The 23516-nt window shown below is 47.5% G+C and overlaps 1 protein-coding gene across 1 annotated transcript in view; it reads left to right on the top strand.

Annotated features, from left to right (window-relative positions):
• The first annotated feature begins 12094 nt into the window (after positions 1-12094).
• CFAP53 (cilia and flagella associated protein 53) overlaps positions 12095-23516 on the top strand; it is a 218303-nt gene continuing 206881 nt past the window's right edge. Inside the window, exon 1 of the mRNA XM_069626967.1 lies at positions 12095-12490. Within this exon, the coding sequence (XP_069483068.1) occupies positions 12419-12490 (72 nt within the window). The 5' untranslated portion in view covers positions 12095-12418. The remainder of the gene's footprint in view (positions 12491-23516) is intronic.

Raw genomic sequence — 23516 nt, 5'->3', positions numbered from 1 at the left:
CGCTTTTAAATCTAAATTGGAATCAGCTTGGTATTTCTGACAAGTCCTTTATAGCGACTGTCCTACATATGCTAGATTTAATATCAGATGATACCTCTGTCATCTCAACTATTATAAGTGGAGTGTTACAGGTTTCCCCCTTTCTCACCTGTTTTCGCTGCTTGATGGATTCCGTTGTAGGAGTTTTCTTCCTTATGGTTCGGGTCTTGTACAAGCCCGCTCGGCCGTCTTCGGCTTCCAGTGTTCATTCAACTTCTTGTCCGGGATCGATAGTAAACTCCAGGTAATCCAGGAAAAAAATAAGGGGAAGAAGCTCTCGGAGGCGGGTGAACAGGTTCCGGGAGAAGGTTGGGTAAGAAAGAGAAGGGATAGAATGAAGCAAGGGTCCGGGAACCAGGAAGGCAACAAAATTCTGTGAAAGCGAACTACGAGCACACGTCTAGCCACAGCGAACAGTAGCGCAGAGGCACGCGGAAGTGCGGGGGTGTGGCTATTTTATCGAGCGTGCTGCAATGAACGCGAAGGCTGGTAGGTAGCGTTCAGTGTTTGCGGCCATGTTGGTAGTACAACAGAGTGCAAGCCCCGACGTGACAGGGACCAGGAGGCCCAGAAGGGGCGTGTCCGATGGGTCATGACATGGAGACTTAAACAATTCTTGTATTCCCACTTCTACAAAGCCGTCGACATCTCTTGAAAAGCAGCGGCTCACCCTTATGGCTGAGAGACAGTTTCATATGTTAAAAGGCGCCGTGAAAGGTGATATCCCTGCTAAGCCTACATGGCATAGAGACTGCTTATCTTCTACCGTTGACTATGTTTTTATCCACCAGAATGGTTTCATGAATGTAGCAAGCTTTTCTGTTCTTGCACAGACCAACAATGATCATAGCTTGTTACATTTAATTTGAAATTGGCTTGATACAAAGCCCGAAAATCCATCCTACCGAGGTAAAATAACTCTAAATGGGGGTAGGAATCGATTGAGATGGTCCGAGAGTATGGTAATTGAACTAGCCAGGTCCCTCAGTAAACCGTGTCAGTATCCTCACTCGACCGCTAGTGATCGAGATAGTCGGTACATATCTGCAATGAATGTGTTCAAGCAACACATCCCCTATGGACAGGGACCTTATCATAACCATAAGCATTTATTTGACCAAGTAGTTAGACAAAAGAAAATCTGAAATGCGAAAAGCTCTTACAATACTTTCCTCCACAAATCTTGATAACAAGCTTCTTGAGTCCCACTAAATCAAAATGTGATATAGAAATTGGCTGAAGATGCATTGAGCTCATATAATTCGACAAGATGGAGAGCTGTTGCTAGCCATTCTTATGAGCAAAAACAGCACTCACATATGGAGCATAATCGATTAAGCCTATCAGGATGCCCAGCAGTCTTATCAAATAAATGCAGTATCTGAAAACGACTGGCATAATTATTACAAGCTAGTAACAAATGTTTTTGGGCAACGCCGGATACCATTAATTTTGATAAAGATGACATTATGATGATAATCAAACGCCTCAGCAAGTCAAGAGCTTCAGGCCCTGACGGCCTAATAGTATGATTAAAGAACATCCTGAAGCGTGGGCAACTGTATTCACAGTATTATTTGCACAAATTTTATAGGCCAGGCAAATCCCTCAAACATGGAAAAAATCTCTAATAATTCCCATTTACAAGAAGGGCAATCGTGAAAACCCTGAAAACTATCGACCGATTGCCCTCCTAGACGTGCCGGGTAAGATCTTTGCACGTCTTGTGCTACGAGATCTGAATCAATGGATAACATCATAAATGCTGACTGACTGTTTCCAAACAGGATTTGTCTCAGGTTTGGGCACCTCATTCAATTTACTAGCCCTCTCATTTATCAAACAGCGTACCATACAAACAGGCCACCACATCTATCTAGCTTTTATCGATTTTAAAACTGCTTTAAATTCTGTACCACGTGATCTATTATTTGCAAAATTGGAATGGGCAGCATGCCCAGCGTACATTCTTGCCTTGGTCTCTCAGTTCTACACGGGCACTTCTATTGAAATGCGACTGACACAAGATGAAAAATTATCTCAGTCCATCCTTACTTTGAGAGGATTAAAGCAAGGATGCATTCTGGCTTCTACCTTGTTCAACTTTTTTATTGTGGACATTGTAAACAAACTGAGAGAAGTAATATCTGATCTTCCCAAAATAGGCACTGTCGTCGTCCCCTGGCTTTTATATGCCAACGACCTTGTGCTTATGTCCAAAACTCCCAAAGGACTACAAAATCTCCTATTTGCCCTAGAAATGTACGCAGCTCAAAATCAGCTGACTATAAACTTAAACAAGAGCAATGTACTCATCTTCTCTCCAAAATCATCCTCCCATATGCGCTCCTATAAGTGGTTCTTGAGTGATGCTCCACTCACTATAGTTACTGAATATCGATATCTTGGTATCAATACAAATAACAATCTACGAGATCTTCCCTAACATTTGGAACTCAGTAAAAAAATTATTACTGCTGTGAGCCAAGCCCGTATGATCAATAGGAAATTTGGAAAATTCTCGTGTAAGCCTCTATTGATATTCCACAAACAGAAAGTTGTCCCTACCGTCACGTACGGAGTGGAGACCAAGGAATTTGAATCTGCACCTTTCTGGGACAGACTACAAGGTCTCTTATGGAAAAGCGTGCTCTCCCTTCCAGCAAGTGTACCTGTGGGAATTATAGGCCATTAATTAGGCCTGTTGTCACTATATTCAATGATGATGTGGAAATTGCTCAGCATGTGTAGGAAATGTCTTATACCCACTGGTCCAAACACATTATTAGCTGCCATAGCCATGCTCATGAAATCTGAATCTGAAAAAACGATCCTCTACTTGGAAAGTGAAAGCCACGACGTTAATGGTCGAGGCTGACATCTCATCAAACTTATTCATTTCCAATCCTACCCGGCCAAAACAGAAACGTTGGCTATATGACTGACATCAGATCTGGGACTCCTGTATTAACTATTAACTGTGACTTATGTTTATTTGCAAACTTAATGTTTTAAAAAAAGTTTCTTTGTTTTATAAATGTGTGATATGTTGTAATTATAATCATGTTATTATTGAAAAGTTGAGGTTTTTTCAACTATATCAATACAAAAATAAAAAATAAGAATACTTGACCCATTTGTCTTTTTGTCAAAGAAACCTCCTTTAGGTTCCTTGCAAACCCAATTGCTTGAGGGGTATTCTGCATTGTTCCATACATTCTCTCAGCTGGCTGAACAATTTCTAGACTGCAGACCTGCAAACTCAATATTTGTTCATCTAAAATGTGGCTATTTTGGAGCTTGTCTCTGTTCTATAATGCCTATCGTTCTTCTACAAAATCTCACTTTTGGGTGTTCGTACTGTTGGAAATGTAAGAGACTGGCTCAGGGATATGTCTTGGGGTGGCGCAATGGCAGCTGAAAGGCACGGAGAGCAGGAAGAGGCACTGCAAAGGTAGATGTGAATCAGTGCCTAGAATTATTTTTTTTAACCTATTTAACATACAAACGGGAAGCAGAATAGAACAGAAGCCTGTTGTGCTGTGTGTTTTTCAATGTAAACATCCTCCTACACCCAGGCAGAAATAGCCTTTGTTCATCAACAATCACAAATCTTTGGATGGACTTCTTTGTCAGTCTGAATGTGATAATACTTTGGAGCCAGGGCAGATCCCTACTAGATCACATACAACCCTCCTTTGAGAGTCTTCTACAGGTGGTACATTGTGCACATCCCATGCTTTATGCCCAATAAAGCTGTTGTCTCTTTGTACCAGACCGAGACAAGTGTCTGGGGTTGCTGTTGGTACTCTTGTTCAGAGGAGAATTGCCTAGCATTTCGGTGCGGGACTGCCCCAGGGCAGGACAAAGACTGATGTGTTGGGATATTTCTTCTCTGTGAAAGATAGTGAGCTAAAGACTCTGTGTAAGTCTTGCATAACCAGGACTAATGTCTGGTAGAGGGACGCCCAGGACGCACCTTGTTAATTTGCATATTTAAGTAACTTTGCGTCTCACCCTAAGTTACTAGGGGAATCCAGACATGGACCCCTTGCTCACTATTCTTAGAGAGGCACAGCTCCACCCTACTGATGAGGTCCAACCAGACCGAAACACGTCTCTGGGGTTGCTGTTGGTACTCTTGTTCAGAGGAGAATTTCCTAGCATTTCTCTGCTGGACTGCCCCAGGGCAGGACAAAGACTGATATGTTTGGGATATTTTTTCTCTGTGAAAGATAGTGAGCTAAATACTCTGGGTAAGTCTCTCATAACTAGGACTAATGTCTGGCAGAGGGACTTCCAGAACCCCCCCCTTGTTAAGTTGTCTCTTTGAAAAGCTCATAAATAAAGTGTGTGCCATTGTCAGACCTTATTACATCACAAACGCACCCCCCTTCCCTCCCAAGGAAAGACTTCGTTGACCAAGAACATGGCCGCACATTTTGCATACGGGTGTGCGAAAGGACCAGTCTCCACCCACCATGAGAAAGGACATACAACCACTGTTTAGTAGCGGGATCCATCACACCTTTACCCCATAACCGCAAAATCAATATGCAGTTTGCGGAATGGCCCAGTAGGGCGGGGCAGGGTACCTCAAATAGTTCTCAAAGTATGTCCAGTGCTGTATGTTTGGCATGTGGTGCAAGAATAACCATGGTAGTTAATGCCTCATGCAGATTGGGAACAAACCAGTCCTCCTGTATATCTGCAGTGATATGGTGTTTGGACACATGTGAAGGATGCAAATGGTCAAACGCGACCAGTAGTAACTCATGTGGCAATTGGGTGTATGCCTGGTGTATTTCATAGGGTATAGAGGTGAACCTGGGGGGTGGGGAGGTAAATGGCTATGGTGGTGTAGGGGCAGGTTGTTTGTATGGTTTGTACCCTGCCCGCTGCCTGCTTCTGCACTTTCTTGCAAAATATCCCCTCTTCCCACAGCTACAACACTGAGATGATCCCATACTCCCCCTGGGCCCCATTCACCCTTGGAACGCTCCTCTGCCCCGCTGCTGACCTCCTTGGTGCCATTCCGAGTACTGGTGCTGAGGTCTGTAACCTCACTGCCCCTGTCCTTGGTCTGGCCAGAACACCGCTATCGTCACACCTGCGCACGTTGCAACCTGCTCTGCCGAGTCTTTCTCTGCACTTGCTGCTAGCTTCCCCTCAAGTGCTAATTTAGCTAATTTATTCTGCACTCGTTTTGATTCCTCAGTCTGCTATCTCTGAGCCATTTCCTTTTCTCTTTCCTTAATCTTTTTACAATGATATAAAAGAATTGTCGGAATTTCAGCCCACACCTTCGCTTCCACTCCCACTATCTTGGCAAGTGCTTCCTGAACTTCCTTTGGTAAACCCCTCTTAATAACAAAATAGGAACTGATCGGTCCCACTGGTTACCCGTCACCGCTCTCCGCATCTCCTCCACTTTTAAAATGTACTGCGCAGGGTCCTCATTATCCCCCATAGTGTATTGCATTATAGACTGCAAGTTCGGTGTGTCTGGGTTCGCCTGAGTACCCGGCCTTAACCCACACGTCCCCCGCCTGGTCTCTCATGATTGCAAGAAGTAAACTTTTTCTGTCTCCTATTTCTAGGCGAATCCCTGCTGCATGCTTTTCAAAGGCATATATCCACTTTCCGGCCCTGACAGTATGGGCCGGGAGTGTTTTAATCAAGTTATTCTTATCCATCTGAGCCCATAGCACATAATGCCCCCACCTGGCCTCTTATGTAACAGCGGCAGCTGCGTGCCCACTCCCCTCCTTTCTTTCCATCCATCACTTCCCTTCTTCCTTGACAATGCTACCCACCCAAATCTGTTCCTGAATGGCGATTCCCACAAGCTCTCTACTCCGGGTGATATCCCGGGGGTCTCCTGGGCACCCCCCTCATTGTCTTCAAATTCATCCACAGTATCCCATTCTCCTTCTTGCAGATGCCTGTTCGGATCCCTATCCGACCTCACTGTTCCATATTATAAGCTTTCTGCTCTGCGGTAATCACCCTTCCCTCTATCAATATGCACATCCTTTATCGTGGTGCTATCCAGTCTGAACAAAATATCTCCCGCCCTCCACTCGTCCAAACCACACTCCTTGTTGCTCTCCCCTTCCTTCATTGCCTCCTCTAACTCATTTTGCGATTTACTTTCCAGTGATACAATACTGCTTAATGTTGGTTGATATGGGTGGTGGGGTGGTAGCAGGTGTGGGCACATATGTCGAGATAGTATATCCTGTGGCTGAGCGGGCAGTAAGTGGGTTAAGCCCCTCCATGGGCGCGGGCTGCAGCCTTTCCTCTGGCGCTGTCGCAGTGACTATACTTGAGGTAGCACTATCTCCGTCCCGGGGTGTGCACCCAACAGTTTACTCTATATCCTCCACCATTTTCCACAAATCTAAAATCTCTTTTTTTTCTGCAGCTGTTTACCTTTGTATTTGGCAGTTAGGAACATGCTCATGTGTTCTAACATCTCTCTGTTATTTGTACCTTGTTTTGGCAAGGAGGTGGGCATCCCCCCATGTGTCTCCACCACCCACTGACGGTCATACTTCTCTATTCTATCGTTGTACAATGGTAATACACTATACATGTACTCCAGCGGAGAAATCACCCCCATATCAATAATCATGTTCTCAGGAAAAAACCTTTTAATATATGTTACGCGCAATATTTGTACAACCATCACTACCAGTCATTCAAGCCCACCTCCCAGTCGCCCCATGTCCACTTTTGCCTACGCACTTCCACACTTCTCACTCCACACACTCACAAAACTTCCAGAGGCCCTTCTTTGGACTCCGCTAAGTTCACAATAATAATTCAATAGACTAAAACAATAAACTAAAATAATAAGCTAAAACAACAACCACTACTTTTCCTCCTTCCCCCACCTGGAATATATTGGGCACAGGAATACGAGCTCTCTAATTATACAGAGTTCCTACTTTTGTATCTTCCTTATCACAATATAAATATGGCGCTGCCTTCTCCCCTTACTTGGAAAGGATCCAACATTCCTGTTTTTTGCTCCTTGTTATCTCCTTAATTATAATACAAATACCATAAACAACCCACAAAAACCGCCACGTGGACTCTCATGATCTTCCGTCACTTGTGCACACACACTTCGCCTCCCCACTCGCTCTTATCCCCATTGTTGTTGCTCGCAAGAGGTATACTTACGTCTGCGTGTTCATCCGAGCTCCTCCGTCACATGGTCCCAATATCGACCTGCACTCTCCTAGGAGCCGCGCCCAGCTCCAAAAAGCAGAAAGGAAGTCTGTGAAAACAGCTCCTGTACACCACTGCGTGTTGCGCGCTGGGTACTTGTCACTGTAGGTGGCCGCGGCCCCTCCAGAGATGCGCCCAGGAAGCCTGCCTCTTCGTGGGGGTCACTGGGATCACATGGGGCACCAAAATGTAGAGAAGCCCCTCAACGCTCACACAAGAAACAATACGCTCCACTAGGGAAAAAGGCCCAGCACATCTCTTGCAAGGAAAACAAAGTTTTATTCCACACAAATAAAAATGAGCCAGCAAAGAACTCTGCTGCCAGGGAACGTTCTGGGAAGACTGGCAGAAGCAACACTTAAAAAAGGAGCACAGCGTCATCAGTAATGTAAGTTACATAGGTTACAAATCCAAATGGCTGGTTGGCATGACCCGATACATAGGCTACCTACCCCATAAGGATGCCAGGACATTGGTCCCACCGTCTTCTGTTCTTCTTTCACGTGAGCTCTTTCTGAGACATCAACGGGCACAGAGTTACGAATAATTACCAATTAAGAATAAAAAACAATGGGCCTCATTACGACCCTGGCGCTAAGGGATTACCGGTACCGGTAAGGGTACCGGTAATCCCTTAGCACCTGATTACGAGGTCCCTTCGCGGGTTCCCACATTAACGGCTGGTTTTACCAGCCCTTAAGGAATGGACCCGCAAATGGACCTTGGTGCTAATTACGGTACCGCAATTTGCGGTACCGTAATTACCGCCTTCCCCATTCCCATTAGGCCCTATGGGGAAAAAAAGGGAATGGGGTAGGGCCATGGTGAAATGGGGAAGTACTGCCCCGCCAACCTTGGAATGGGGTGATACTTCCCCATTTCACCATGGCAGACTCGTTACAATACCGGCAGCAACCATGGTGCTAATAGCGCCATGGTTTAGCGCCGGTGTTGTAATGAGGGCCAATGCATCTCTGACTTAATGTGCACCTGGTATTGCAGACAAGGGTTAAGAAGATACTACAAGGTCGTATCATCGCATACATTATCTCGATTCCAGACATGTTGGCAATCGTCCAAAGCTCCCCAGACTCGTTTTGGCTATGTTGTTTTGTCCCTCCTGGCACTCGCAGCAAAACATCACGTGACCTATGGTGAAGGCAACTAGTCCCTGCCTTGTGACCTTTTCTGATCGATTGGGGGTCTAACAGTTTTATGCTTAGTCTGGGACGTGCCCTCCTTCTCGTGGGATCATTCTCTACAGAGAGCTCTCAGCCCCCTCGTGGCTTGCAGGGCGCTTTCGTTCTGGGATGCGATTGCTGGCAACATGTGACAATCAAAGGTCTATGAATCTGCAGCTCTGGCCTTTGTCATCGGGGCGCATGCTACGACCTATTCTCGCATGCAATCACTTATTTCCCCATGTGTGCCTTGGGGCATGTGGCCCTAACTGCAGCGCAATGCTAGGCCTCGATTTCAATATGGCTGCTGTTATCTAACATGGCATTTGATTTTCAGTATACTTTAAGGCTATAACATGCACTACTCTACACTATAGCCCTTATTTATTTATTCACATTTGTAGAGCGCACAACAGCCCGAAGGCATTGTGGCGCTTGTTACAGTGGATGATCATAGCTTAGTTACATAAAACAACAGACAGCATACTATGTACAATTTGTATAAAGCAATTAGCGAAGTATGAGGATGGGGAAGCTGCAAGGGTGGGAAAGCATAAGCAGTTTGTTGAAGAGAGCAGTTTTAAGGTTTTTCCGGAAGGCATGGAGAGAAGTTTCAGCTCTGAATGCAGTGGCGAGCGCATTCCATAGCTTCGGGGCAAGATAAGGGAAGCCTATCCCTCCTGCCTTTGCCCTGTTGATGCGCGGTACAGTGAGTTGGTTGGAGTAGAATGTTCTAGTGGGCCTGGTTGAGAGTGATCTGGATAGTGTGTTTGAAAGGTAGGATGGTGCTGTGTAGTTAATGCATTTGTGTGTGGTCGTGAGAATTTTTAACGTGATGCGGTCTTCAACTGGAATCCAGTGAACCGTCTTTCTTGCTTGTGTGATGTGGTCTCTTTTAGGTATACTTAGGGCTGCTCTGAGCGAGTTATTTTGGGTAATTTGGAGTCTGTTTCTGGGTTTTTTGGAGGTGCCGGGTAGGAGCACATTGCAGTAATCAAGCTTGGCCCCTATAGTAGCTCTGGCAAGAGAGAGACAGTTGTCCTTTGGTAGGAACGTTTTTATGGCGTTAATGAGTTTGATACTCAAGGCAGAGGCAGAGACAATAGTGCTGACTTGTTTGTTCATGGACAGTGTGGCATCAATGTGGACCCCTAAGGTTTTAACAGAGGATAAGACCGGGATGACGCAATTGTCGATATGGAAGTTAGAGTAGAGAGAGTCTAGATTAGCTAGAGTCGACTTTTGGCCAAGAATAAGAATTTCGGTCTTGTCCCCGTTGAGGCAAAGGCCATTTGTGGCCATCTAGGCTTGGATGGTGGAGTAAATTTGCTGTAGGGCTGTAGCGTCTTGGTGATACATTCCTGTCAGAGGAAGGAGAGCCTGGTATCATCAGCATAGTTTGTGTATGTGATCCCAAGGGCCTCCAGTTTATCAAAAAGGGGCTTTGTGAAAAGATTGTATAGCGTAGGGGCAGTACAGGATCCCTGTGGAATACTACTTACACCCCTTGCCCCTCTAACCTCCTTGAACCCCTACTACTCAATTGCAGGCCTCTGCCACATCTGAAAGCGCTTGGGAGGCTGAGACAATCGTCTCTCCTTTCCAACAGGGGCAAAGAGGTTAGTGAGAGAACGAGGGGGAGAAAGACAGGATAAGGTTAAAGACAAAAAGGAAAAGGCAGGGTGTATGTAAAATAAGAATGGAAGTGAATGAGAATGCGTGAATGAAAGAAAAGAAAGATACAAGGGCAAAAATAAAAAAGGGTTGGGAAATAAAGGCTGAATGGGAGAGTGAAACAAGTGTCACACGAGAAAGAAGCTGAATGAGTAGGGGATGGGAGCAAAGGAAAGATTGAGAATGAACAAAAAACAAAAGGACGGTAGAGTGGAATAAAGCAGTAGAGAATGAGATCCAATGCCGAATGTAAGGCATACCTCTCAAAATCACACGCTTTTGCCTACATGCCAACCATCCCAATTTAGGCAGGAGACTCACGATTTTATTATGAAAAATTATGCTATTTTTTTTACTTCCTTCAACCTAAAATAATCTTGAACCCCAATGCATACAATTCAATGGCCATGCTCCTCACACGTCCATTCACTTGAAAGGGCGCTCAACCACCCAAAGTCAAATTTATTTTATTTATTTTATTTTATTTATTTGTTACACGCCCAGACCCTCAGGTGTCACGGCGAGGATATAAGATGCCTTAGGAATTAGTCATATTCATACATTACATTAGTTGCTTTACATGATATAGGTTACAAACATATTCACAAAAATATACAGTGGCCTAGGTATTCACAGCAGTATCCGGTGGGAGGGGACCTATCTTTGGGTGCTAATATTGGTTGAATAACCAGGTTTTTAGCTGTTTCTTAAAGGTCGTGAAGGAGGATGCTTTTTTGATGGTGGTGGGTAGGGTGTTCCAGTGTTTGGGGGCTAGAGTGGTGAAATCATCTGCTTTCCCAAACCAGGAGACTAAAAAGGTTCAGAGGGCTGATGTAAGGAGTACAGTAGAATGGGACCATGAAAGAGTCCAGCAGAATGGGACCATGAAAGAGCTAGCAGGAGAGAGAAGGGAGTAGAGCGAACATGGAAGGGAAGGGAAATATGTACATAGCTCTCAACTCATCCGCCTTGTAAAGGGCTGACTCACCCGCCAAGCCCCCTGCACGCCCATTCATTCCAATGGGCGTCTCACCCGCCAAAAACAAAATCGGGTGATTTCACCCGCTTTTGCAACACAAATGGTTGAGAGCTATGTATGTGCAGAAAGGAGAGCATGGGGTATTCTAAAAGAAAACAAGCAGAGATATGAGTGATAGTTGATAGATGTGATAGAAAGACAAGTAGGAGAAACAGAAAGATAAATCAAGGCAAGAGATGGGACAAGTGGTGAAACAAATAAAATTGTATAGGAAGTGGCTGTGCTGGGAAACAGAGTTTGCAGAATGGAGGTGGGGAGGTTCTGTTTTAGTTGTTTTGCCTGCAGAGAGACCAAGATCAAGAATTGACTTTGCTGCATACATTTCACATAGCTCTCAACCATTTGTGTTGCAAAGGCGGGTGAAATCACCCGATTTTGTTTTTGGCGGGTGAGCAGGAGGCCTGGCGGGTGAGTCAGCCCTTTACAGGGCGGGTGACACCCGCCAAAAGCGGGTGAGTTGAGAGCTATGCATTTCATGCTCTGATAGTGACACCAAGGGGCCCTGCCAGTAGACCACACACAGAAAATCTGCAAAAAAGTTTTTAAAAAACGATTTTCTTTGTTCAGTGCTAAGGTGTCCAAGACGTTATAATCTACACGCTCAAACTCTAGTGGATAAATTCCCCATGGTGAAACAAGACCTTAATGTTAATCCCGACTGATTCACAATTTAATGGTGTTAAATAAAATTCCCTGAAAATCCTACGTGGCTGCCTCAAAATGTATCTTTACTTCGGTGTATGGGAAAAGGTGTTACTAAAAGTGTATTGGGATTATTATACCTTATTGCCTACAAACTTCCGTGACTGCGCCCCCACTTTACGGTAATTCGTTTACTTTGTATTTCCCAGAGTGCGTGCGCCTTTTCTTTCTGACGCTGGCAAATGATGTGACATATTAAGTACCTCGCTCATCTACCTACACATTCACGCTTGATTGTTTGTGAACTCCTCAAGTGTGTCATAGAAAGACAATTTCCGTGGCCCTGTGAGCTCCAGCCCCACTTATCATGGCTGCCAGCTGAGTAGCTATGGGCGCATGCCAAGTCTGGGAAGTGCGCACTAGTGTTCCAGCGCTGGAATTTCCGGCTCTTGGTATGCAGTTTCCATGGCGACCAGAGTCACTTCCTGCACCGGCTGTTGTGTATAGCAACGGCGTGTTACGCCGGTGGACCCAGGAGTGATTGTGCTAGTGTAGAAACGAGACCGAGATCACCGGTAGCCACTGGCCCAAGCAAAGAGCAAGCATGTTGGTCAGTCAGAGGAGCCGTCCCCGCGGCCGGGAGGTGACTGGACCCACCCCCTACTCCGTGGCTCTGGTAAGCACCTATCCTTGTATCCATTGTATGTTCTGTTGTAGTGGTGCGTTTGGCGTTTGCATGCGCTCTTGTCTAATGTCTTACATTTTGCGCGCGCAGGGGTGCAGTCAGTGGTTTGGCAGACGTTCTCAACGTACCCCCTTCTTTTTCTTCATTTGCAATATGGTAATTGTATCCCTCCATATACAAAGAGGAAAGCAAAACTGCATGTCACACATTGCATAGTGAAATGTTTGGGGTTGTGTGTAGATATGGGAAAGGTATTTTCCAGACATTGCTGTAATGCTACTAACTGGCCGTTATTTGTAGCAGCTTGAAAAGGGCAGCTTGAAAAGGGTGCATGCACCTGGGCATATGATAGCAGTGCCTGGCACATGCCTATCTAATACCTATGCCCAAGCCAAAAGTGGTGACTTTGCTAATGCTGGTTTTTAACAGGAATTCATTGAAGGACCCACATACTCCTTATAAATCAAGTGTCTAAGGGTGACTTAGCAAAAACCTTCGTAATACACCAGTAATTGCAGAACCAATTAAATCACTAGCTCTCGGAATACTGCTTTAAAATACGCTGGCAGGCACTTAAAGTGCAAAATTTGTTTGTTAAAGTTATCTCTAAGGGATCCCAGGAGACTGTATTTTGGGCAGGAGGTGGGCGAAAAGGCCATAGGGATTAACATATCCATGGGTAGTGAATGGGTGGGTAAATGACCAAACAACGCCTACAAGCATGGTGTCCCTCTCCCTCCTCATATGCCATCTCTCCCTACCTGTACTCTAATGCATTCGTTTCGGCTTATAGATTTTTTTTTTTAAACGTTTTTTATTATATTTCAACCAACAAAACAATACAGACCAAATATACAGTACAAGATGCCACAATACAGTTTCGAATGTGTACATTATACAATTTGATCTCCGCTCCCCACAACCCCCCCCCCCCTACGAGCCCATCAAGTCTGTTTACTCTGTGTTCACGCCGCGTGGTGGGGTCCGTTCTCCATTGGAATCCGCCAAATCTGGCATCGTTCCAAACAATTCCGCTATCAGTGATTTCCAAGCCAACAGTGTTCCCACCTCTTCTCACCCTCCCATCATACTGGACTCCTGCCATACCATAGTCTCTGCTTCCGCCCACTTTTGCAATTCCTTCCACCATATCTCCACCTGCGGTTTATGACAAGCCTTCCACCCCATGGCAATCCTCCACTTAGCCAGCACATATGCCAATTCCTTCAATTTGTTAACATGCTTCAGTTTCTGCGATCTAGGGAACCCCCCCAATAGGCAGGCCCAGGCTGACTCTACAACCAGTGTGACTTCTTTATCCACCAGTTTTGCCGCTATCTCGGTCCAGAAGCGCCCAACCACCGGGCAGGACCAAAACATGTGTGTCATGTCAGCCTGTTCTTCATCACACTTGGGACATGCTTGTCTGCCTGCATTTTTAAACCTTGATATCCTCAGGGGTGTCATGTACGCCCTATGCGTAATATATAATTGTATTTGTTTCAACCTAGCATTTCTCGACACCTTCTGATGATACCACAAAGCCCGCTCCCACATACCATCTTCCATCGGGGCTCCCACCTCAGTTTCCCAATCTAATCGAAGTTGCGTTGGTTCTTTACCAATCCTAAGCATCAGCATGTCATACAATCTTGAAATCTCGTGCCCTCCCTCTGTTATGTCATAAATAACATCTACAATAACATCCGGCTCTGCTTCGAGAATAGTTTCGGGCCAAGTCTTCTTAAGTTCCCGCGCAAATCTATGATATGTAATATATTGACCTACGTGTAGACCTGTTTCCTCACCCAACTCCTCAAAACTTATGATGGCTCCCTCCCACCAAACATCTCCCAGCGTTGCCAACCCCACTGATTCCCAGTGGTTTCTAATCATCCTCCGCAGTTGCACATCTCCCTTAGCCAGTGCCACCAGCAGTATTTGCGGGGAGCACGGAGCCGGGATTTCCATCATCCTGCACGCGCAGCGCCAAATCCTCCACCCAAGCATCATCATTTTGGGGCGCCCCTGCATTTCTGTTTCAGATAACCAGATCATTTCCTTTAAGTAAAATGGGGCACAGTCTGCACTAAACAATCTGGATTCAGGGGTACTTTCATCCGAGAGCCATTTAGCAACATACTGCAGTTCGCCCGCTATATAGTAGGCCTCATAGTTGGGGAGCCGTATCCCTCCTTTTTCATAAAAGTTTTGCAGTTTCCACAATGCCATCCTGCACCTAGTTCCTTGCCACAAAAAGTCCCTGCATATACTATTAAGCTTGGAAAAAACTTCCCAGGTATGAGGTGTGGAATGTTTCCGAAATAATGCAGGAGTCTGGTCAAAACCACCATCTTAAGCATTGCACTACGCCCCATCATAGCTAGCGGCAGCATCCCCCAAAATTGCATACTGTTCTCTATTTTCCCCACGGCTACCTCCGTGTTGTGCTTATGTTCTTGTTCAACCGTATGATACACATCTATCCCAAGGTACCGAAAGGTATCAACAGCCCAAGGGGCTTGCAATATCGGCAGCTGTTCTACGGGGAATCCCTTATAGTTACCCAACGGGAAAATCACAGACTTCTGAGGATTCACAGCTATTCCAGACAGTCCCGCATACCGATCCATAACCTCCGAGATATACTGGAGATTCTCCTCCGGATACAATAACATATCGTCTGCATATAAAGAGATCAAGTGTCGCTCCCCACCCACTTCGATGACTATGGTGTCATACTGCTGTCTGAGGTATATAGCCAAAGGCTCCAATGCCAATATGTATAACATGGGGGACCATGGGCATCCCTGTCTGGTACCTCTGCCTAACAGCTCCCGTCTTAACTCTAGCGAGCGGCGCACTGTATAACATCTTTGCCCATCTTACATATCCGGGCCCCATCCCATATTCCGCCAGAGTCGACAGCAGCCATGGCCATTTGACAGAATCGAAGGCCTTTACCGCATCCAAGGACACTACTGCCATGTCACCCTCATTCCCCCTCGCCCATTCAATGACTCGGTGGAGTCGCCTGTGATTGTGAGTTATGTTCCTGTTTGGAACATAACCCGTCTGATCCGGGTGTATGAGTTTGTCTATGACTCTTCGCAGTCTGCTTGCCAAACGGCTGTTAATATCTTGCTGTCTTGATTCAGCATTGATAGTGGTCTGTAGGAGCCACAGCTGTGCCCAGGCTTATTTGGTTTAGGGAGCGGAATTATAATTGCTTCCCTTAGCGACTCTGGCAGCTGTCCCGTCTCAAACGCTTCATTTAGCATATTCAGCATCGGAGGGAGCACCTCTGCCATGTATGCTTTATAAAACTCGCTCGGAAACCCGTCCGCCCCTGGGGTTTTACTACGTTTCGGCTTATAGGAAGCGCTAAAGCACCCCTTATAGCCAAAACTAAAAATGAGAGGAGTACAGCAAATATGACCAAAGAAAACGGGAATGTTGTTGCACCAACCAAAGAAATAATCATGTGGACTTCGCCAACACTCCTTTGGGACTAGTAATTCTTGTACTTGCATATCGAAGGGAAGAGGCTGGGGTTTGAGGGGTTAAAGGAATGTTAAAATGATCTAGCACAGTGACATTTCAGAGTCTCCTTTCAGGATGCACAATCATGTTCTACCCATGAAATGTCCAAAATATAAATGTGTGGTACTTGCTCACCACCTACCCTGTGTACCTCTGGGGAAACATTTACTGGGGGGAGCCCTCTCCTCTTTGGGGATGGAGCGTGGGAGGAAGGGGCGTGGCCTAGGACAATTAACACAGTAGGGGGTCATTATGACCCAGGCGTTAAGGGGTTAACGGTGCCGTAAAAGGTTGCAGTGCCGTTAACCCCTTAACGCCTTACTACGAGGCCCTTTTGCGGCTCCTGACCTTAACGGCTGGTCTGGACCAGCCGTTGACGTAAGGACCCGCAAAGGGATCTTGAAGGTAATTACGGTACTGCACTTTTCGGTACCGTAATTACTGCCTTTCCCTTTCCCATTGAGCCCTATGGGGCAAAAATGGGAATGGGGAAGGGCCAATGGTAAATGGGGAATTACCGCCCCGCCAACCTTGGAATGGGGTGGTAATTCCCCATTTCACTATGGCGGAATCGTTAAGTTACCGGCGTTAACCATGGCGCAAATAGCGCCATTGGTTAACGCCGGGGTTGTAATGAGGGCCAGTATCTCTTCATAGAACTCAAGGCTGGCCATATGCATAAAAGGAAAGAGAACTATGGGAACGTAAGAATGGCTACAATTTTTTATTTGAAACATGTCTGATAGTGGTTCAGCGAGAAACCCTTCTGAGCAGTAATGGAAGTTGGACTCTGCTCTTTTCATTAGTCACAATACTCGCCCAAATGTGTTCCTATAGCGCCATCGATAACTCTGCCGCTTTAGAGCACTTGTCACTTACACAGTACAGACATTCTCTGTGACTGAGACCAGTGGTATGTACCATAGGGGTTACTTTTTTCGTTATTTTTTTAATGACAAAATACTTTTTTTTTTTTTACCTTACATGTTTATTCAATAAAAACTAACACATATAATTGACTTTGGGTAGCTTTTCTACTGAAATATGAAGGCAATATCCAACTCTATTCCATAAAGTGTTATTTCTCAAGTTCTCCACTAAAAAAAAACTGTTCATGTATAAATGTTCCACCTTAAATTCGTATTTTATGTGGAATGACATTTGGAACTGAAATACGGCACATCAGATGGTGCACAGGTATTTTTTCTCTGGCTCCAGAGACCACACAGTTTGACGGTGTTTCCTCAGATGGTGGAAGATGAAACAGAAGTTGGGGAGCATTGTTCGAGCACTCAGTTGATGCGATATCAAACTTGCTACCAGCAGTGAGTTTCATGCGTTGGAAGAGGTCGCTTCTGAGGGCCTTTTTAAAAAGTGTTTAGGGACGAGGCCAATCCCTGTCAAAGAGGAAACATCCATCTTCATTGGCATAAACATAACATGTTGAGATCCCTGCAAAATGTGGTGTGGGTACCCGTACCCTGCTCACCTTAGGCCCTCCAGAGGCATGCCTAGGCCTTGGGTTGAGCAGAAGGCCTATAAATGCTGCGGTGGACCACTACTGCACCTCAAAGGTTTCATAGGTGTACAATATTCTGCTATGCACATCTAATATATCTGATGTGCGTTTTAATCCCCTGTGAGCTTTAAGTGCTGCAGGGGCGCAAGTCACACCCGTCTATGACGCACCTCACGTTTTTTATTGACCAATTGGCGGGCTTGCCTGATGTCACAACTTCACATTACCTTCTGAACCAATCGGAGGCCCATCCGCTGACCGAACAGGGAAGTTAGTCCGGGGACCGAACCCAGAAATCATTAATTTGTTTTTACCTACTTTTGGGCCGTTTTAAAGGAAACTACTGGACGGATTTGCATGCAATTTACAAAAGCATGCTTGCAGGACAAAGCCGCTGCTCCTGCCACAAACTTGATGAAAATCCGTCAAGCAGTTTGGACTGTAGACGTGAGCACATTTTCTTTTCCATTGCGTCTATGGAATAAACTAACATTTAGGGGCCCCCCTATAACTTTGTCCCCCCTTGACGAAACCTCACCAAACGTTTTGCAGAATCAATCTGACCGGGCCATATTCTTTTTGAGCAAAGTCTGGTAAGGATTCATCCAGGGGTGGCAAAGTTATAAGCCCCCAAAAAGTGCTCTTCCTATGGGTTGAGCAACTTAACCATAACTACAGGGCTGCTACCGCAGGCCCTGTATTTAAAGAGTTATTCCATATATTTCATGGTTCTTCTAGAGTTGTATTTGCAGTCCTCAGAAGTGACGTTCTTGCTAGGGAATCTTACAAGGAAAGTGGTCAACAGTGATTTAGTTCTTTGTATCAACCTAAAGAAATACTACAGTGGAACGTTTTAACAGGATTATAAAAGCGGGCAATTACCATTGTATTACAGTTTACCAAATAGTTTGACGGCCGACTTGCTATCATTATACACGACTCCATATTCCGTGGGTTGAAGGAATTCATTAGAGTTGCCGACTGGAAGGATGCACTCCTCCCTCTTGTTATGATTGGTTTTATAGGAAAGGAAGACGATTTATTTTGAACAGGATGGTTGAAAAATGTATAAAAGAAAGTGTACGATGCGAGTCAAAGGTGTGTATGGAAGTGAAATGCCAGAAAGTGTGAAATGAAGGCAAGCAGATTGGGTCAATGTCAGGTTAGCCAAGCATTTCAAAAAGGGCAGATTTGGGAGAAGAATATCAACAGTACCATGTTAGGAGGTTTCAGTGCCTTAAGTGGCACTACAAATCGAGCCGGGGCTCATCGAGGGGGCGTGGCCTAACAGCGGGGGTCTTGATGGGATCAATGGGCTACTGCCCCCCCTGCCAGGCAGCCTTTCGTAGAGATTAGCACCCTCTCCCCTATGGGGAAGAGGGTGCTGATCTCTGCATTTATTTTGTGTAGGCTTGCCTGGCAGGGGACAGCGCCTGCCTATTCAGCCTTAATGGTGGTGCTGCCCCTCGCCAGCTGGGGAGGGGCAGCACCACCATTAAGGCTGAAAGGGTGAGGCCACTGGAAGCAGAGGCCTTTTTCCTAAATGCTGAAACTCCCGCGAATGCGCGGCAGCTCCAGTATTTAGAAAGCAAGGCCTCTGCTTTCAGCGGCCTCACGTTTTTTCCATAATGGTGGCGCCGGCCGACGGGAATCTCTTGATTAAAGGGAAGACTCGCAGGTGCGGCGCCACCATTATGGCTGAAAGGCATTTTTTTCTGTAGCCTGAAGCTCTCGCAAACGAGCGAGCGCTTCAGGCTGTAGAAAAAAATGCCTTTTCGTGTAGTGGCCGGGGCTGACAGGGGAGATTACTGGGCCCCGGCAGGGCCCCGCCTCAAAACGAAATTTCGGAGCCTGCCGGGGCCCAGCCCCGGCAGGCCCCGGCCCACTTAAAGCCCTGGGAGGTTTGATGCGTTCGAAATTTTAATTTATAGGTTAATGTATGCACTAAAACCATAGGATTTCAAAGAAGGTGCGGATGGCCGATTATGGGGGTAATTCATAGAATTCGGCGCACAAGTGGCGCACGCGGATGGTGCATAGAGTGCACGTGCGGCAGTCTGCGCCAGCCAAGTGCGCCAAAACTCATTTCGGCGCTCAGCGAATTCATGGATTTATACATCCATAAGCAGCCGTGGAGCAGAGTGGGGCAGCGACCCTGCAGCAGCGCCAGTTACGCCCCCAACACCGCCCTGTGCGCCAAAAACATTGCACAAATCCAGTACATGGTGCAAAGGCCCGTGGACCAGCATACAGCCCCCCCAACCACGAAAACGCATGTAAAACTCCCCGCGCACCCCCGGAATACATGTACCCCGCTCGCGCCAGCGAAATTGCGTGTAAAACTCCCAGCGTGCCTCTCTGAATACGTCTACCCCGCTCGCGTCGGGTGAAATGCGTGGAAAAAGTCCCCCCTGTGGTGTGGGCTGCCTGCGGGACATGGACTGGGGTGATGGGCTGCCTGCGGGGCATGGCCATGGTGGATGGGCTGCCTGCGGGGCATGAGGAGGGAGGAGGGGCTGCCTGTAGGGCATGGGGAGGATGAAAGGGCTGCCTGCGCGTATTCCGGGGGTGCGCGTGCAATTCCACATGCGATAGGCCTGGCGCGAGCGGGGTAAGTGTATTCCTAGGGGTGCGCAGGGAGTTTTACATGCGATTTCGCTGGCGCGAGCGGGGTACGTGTATTCCTAGGGGTGCGCAGTGTTTTTACATGTGGTTTTGCAGTGTCGGCCCTCCCGGGAGTGCCCCCCAGACCCTGCAGGCAGTCCATCAACCCTCCCCATCCCCCTGACTCATGTCTCCACCCCCAGTTACGGGCACCTGCCAGCAGGCCCCAATTTATGTCCCCCGCCCACCACGTCATCACAATCCAGATCCATGGCCCTTCTGGCCACCCAAATCCCACCCCATGCCACCCCAGTCCAAACACCCAACCAAGCATTCCATCCACTCCACATTGAAATCCCCATGTCATGATGGATCCCAAACAACCAGTATGCGCATGAGTACAAGTGTCGCGCACACAATGGCGACACATGACTGAGAAAACCCACATTGTGACATGCACAAAACCAATGAGAGAAGACCACACAAATAAAGTAAAAGATAAAAATGTATTATATACAAAACTGAATGAATGAAACGAAATTACACAAGAAAAAAATGATAAATAAAAGGATGTCCTAAATGAAGGAAAAAATATTAATGGTGAAATCAATAAAATGCAATGAAAAATGCTTCCAAAGTGTCCGTCCATAAAACCAAAGTCAAAATAAAAACAAAACCATTCCTCCATGGTAAAAATAAAAATGTGAAATCAGGTCCATAACTATATACAATGTCAAAATCAAGGTTCCGTGTGCCCAACAATCCAAAGGAAACCTAAGAAAAAACCCACCTAATAAATATTTACAAAAAGGCGGGGCATAGTCCATGCGCCCCAAAGGAAAAAATAAATAAAGGAAAACTACAACTACCTAACTATTTACAAAGGCGGCGGGCTAGTTTCACGGCTCACTGTTAGATGTTCCGGCCCAGAGCATCATCGAACTCCACGTCGATGTTCCGGAGGCGGGCCTGTTCTCTGGACTCGAGGTCTCGCAGGGATGCAGCCATGGAATCCCTCAACTCCCTGCGAGTGTCCTTGAGGTCCTCCGCCTGCCTCAAAGCCCGGTGCATGGAGTTCTCCGCCCTGACCATCCTGAACCGTGCCATCTCCGCCCGCCGCCTCTCCGCATCTATTTGCCGGAACCAACCGCTGCCACACGGAAGACACTCCCAGTCCGGGGTCCTCCTGCCCCTCGGCCGAATGACTGCCCCCGGGGTGTTGATGGCCCCGAGCCATGATGCCTCCCATGCTGAGCCTGCTGCTGCCTCCGACGCAACTGCCTCTGCCACCACAACGGCATCCGGGCTGATGGAATCCCCAGACGCAGTTGTGCACGTGCCCTGCCTGATGATGCCGGCACATCCTCCATCCGCTGGGGTCCAGTTGGTGGGGTGGCCACCACTGCTGGACCTCTGACTCCCGACTGCGGCAGGGATGGGATCTCCACCTGGCTGGCTGCGTTGGTTGGGGAAGGTCCACAGGGGGCCCTGCTGGCATCTGGGCCGGAAGACGGCACGGAGAACGACTGGCGTATAGTGTGCACAGAGGAGGAGAGGGCCGCAAGAGTGGCCGACACATGGAGGTAACCCCCACCATGGTCCCTCCTAACTGGGCCACGTTGGCACACAGCTCTTCGTGATGACGTGCGTGGTCCCCCCAGGAAGCACGCATGTCATCACGAATGTCACGTGTGCGCAACGCGACCCCAATCAGGACAGACTCAATCCAGTCACGGGTCCCCTCGTCCGCAGGTAGAGGAGTGCCAGATGACGTGGACCCCCCCCCCCACCTGCAGATGGGCCCGGGACGGGGCATCCCTGCTGTTGCATGGTGATGAAGTCAGTGTCAGGGACAGTGACAGTCACAGGCCCCTCCGCAGCGACCTGTGCTGCCTCCTGCCACTGCCTCTGGACTGCACCACTTGCACCAGTGGTACCACCCCCACTAGGCCCCATGTGCGGCTCAGTAGCGGCCTCCTCCTCTTCCGCACACACCACCGACCTGGATGGCTCTGCATCATCTTCCGCCATCGCAAGCCCCTGTGGGAACTCATCCGCCCCTTCCGCTGCAGCCGTAGTGGCGGATGCTGCATCAGTCCCCTCGCTCCCGGATGATGGAATTTCCTGGGAGGGTGACTGGGCCTTGTGTCACCGTCCGGTGGAGGCATCCCTGCTGCTCTCCTCCACAGCGCAGTCTCCACCCTCTTCTTCACTCGCCACTGTGTAAAGGGAGACATTGAACACAAACATCAAGGTACTTTTCAATAGTCCCCTAGACAGGAAGCAATAGCACATGAGTGGCACTGTCAAACGTCACTTCCATCATGTCTCCCAACAACACATGGGTCAGTGCAGGCAACGCACATGCAGGAACCGGCATGGCACATGCAAGAAACATTTGCATCCATGCCTACGGCACCATAGAAACATCTAATGGTGGGTTGAAACTCGCATGCATTATGGGACATGCTGATCAAATGCACACGCATCACCAGAGGGTCATGCATCTGACCCCGTATACCCACAGACACAGTGGATACAAGGATGAGTAGGCTGAATCAGTGAATCAACACATCTTCACGGACATGTGTCATGCATCCATAGCGCACACACTACTCAGACACACGGATATGTACATCATGCATGTTCATGACAGCAGCACCCATCTCTCACACCCCAAACATGTCAAAGTACACACACAGGCATGCATACATGTGTGCATTCCGCATGCTGCTCCACATGATGCATTGTAACACATACACCATCCATGTGGGTCATGCCTGAGTGGACTCAAATGCAGCGCCATCATGTCCCTGAACACACACATCCAAACATGACCCATGTCACACATGCAGCCAAGTGGCTAACTACCAGCACACTGCAACATGCACTGTTTTAAACATGAATGCATGGCCACTTACCGCTTGACTCCAGACGGGCCTGCATCCTGAGGATCTGGTGGTGAAGCACTGGGTGAATGCGCTCCAGGACCCTCATCTGCTGGGTGGTAAGCGGGGCCTGGCGCCCCACTGCATCCGCTGCCTCCAAGAGGCGCCAGGCCTGCTTGAGGGTCCTGGACTTGTAGTCCTCCCAGTGCTTCTGGATGTGTTTGATGTCACAGGGTGCCACCCCCTCCGCGTTGATGGCACCAACTATGTCCTTCCAGATCCTATTCCGTCCTTCCTTGTCGGCGCGCGATGGTGTGAAGAGGGCATCATAATGCCCCGGAACTTGCTCCACCAGGATGCCAACTTCCTTTTCACTGAAGCTGGTAGCCCTCTGCCTCTCTGCTGGGGGGTTGCCACTGGTGCCCGGAAGGTGTTGTCGGACATGGCAACCCCCGAGGCAGGT

Source organism: Ambystoma mexicanum, chromosome 6p (genome assembly GCF_040938575.1).
Source record: "Ambystoma mexicanum isolate Mex_15411 chromosome 6p, UKY_AmexF1_1, whole genome shotgun sequence".
NCBI classification, from domain to species: domain Eukaryota; kingdom Metazoa; phylum Chordata; class Amphibia; order Caudata; family Ambystomatidae; genus Ambystoma; species Ambystoma mexicanum.
The sequence above is the reverse complement of the archived record's forward strand: the minus strand, read 5'-3'. Positions and strand labels throughout refer to the sequence as shown.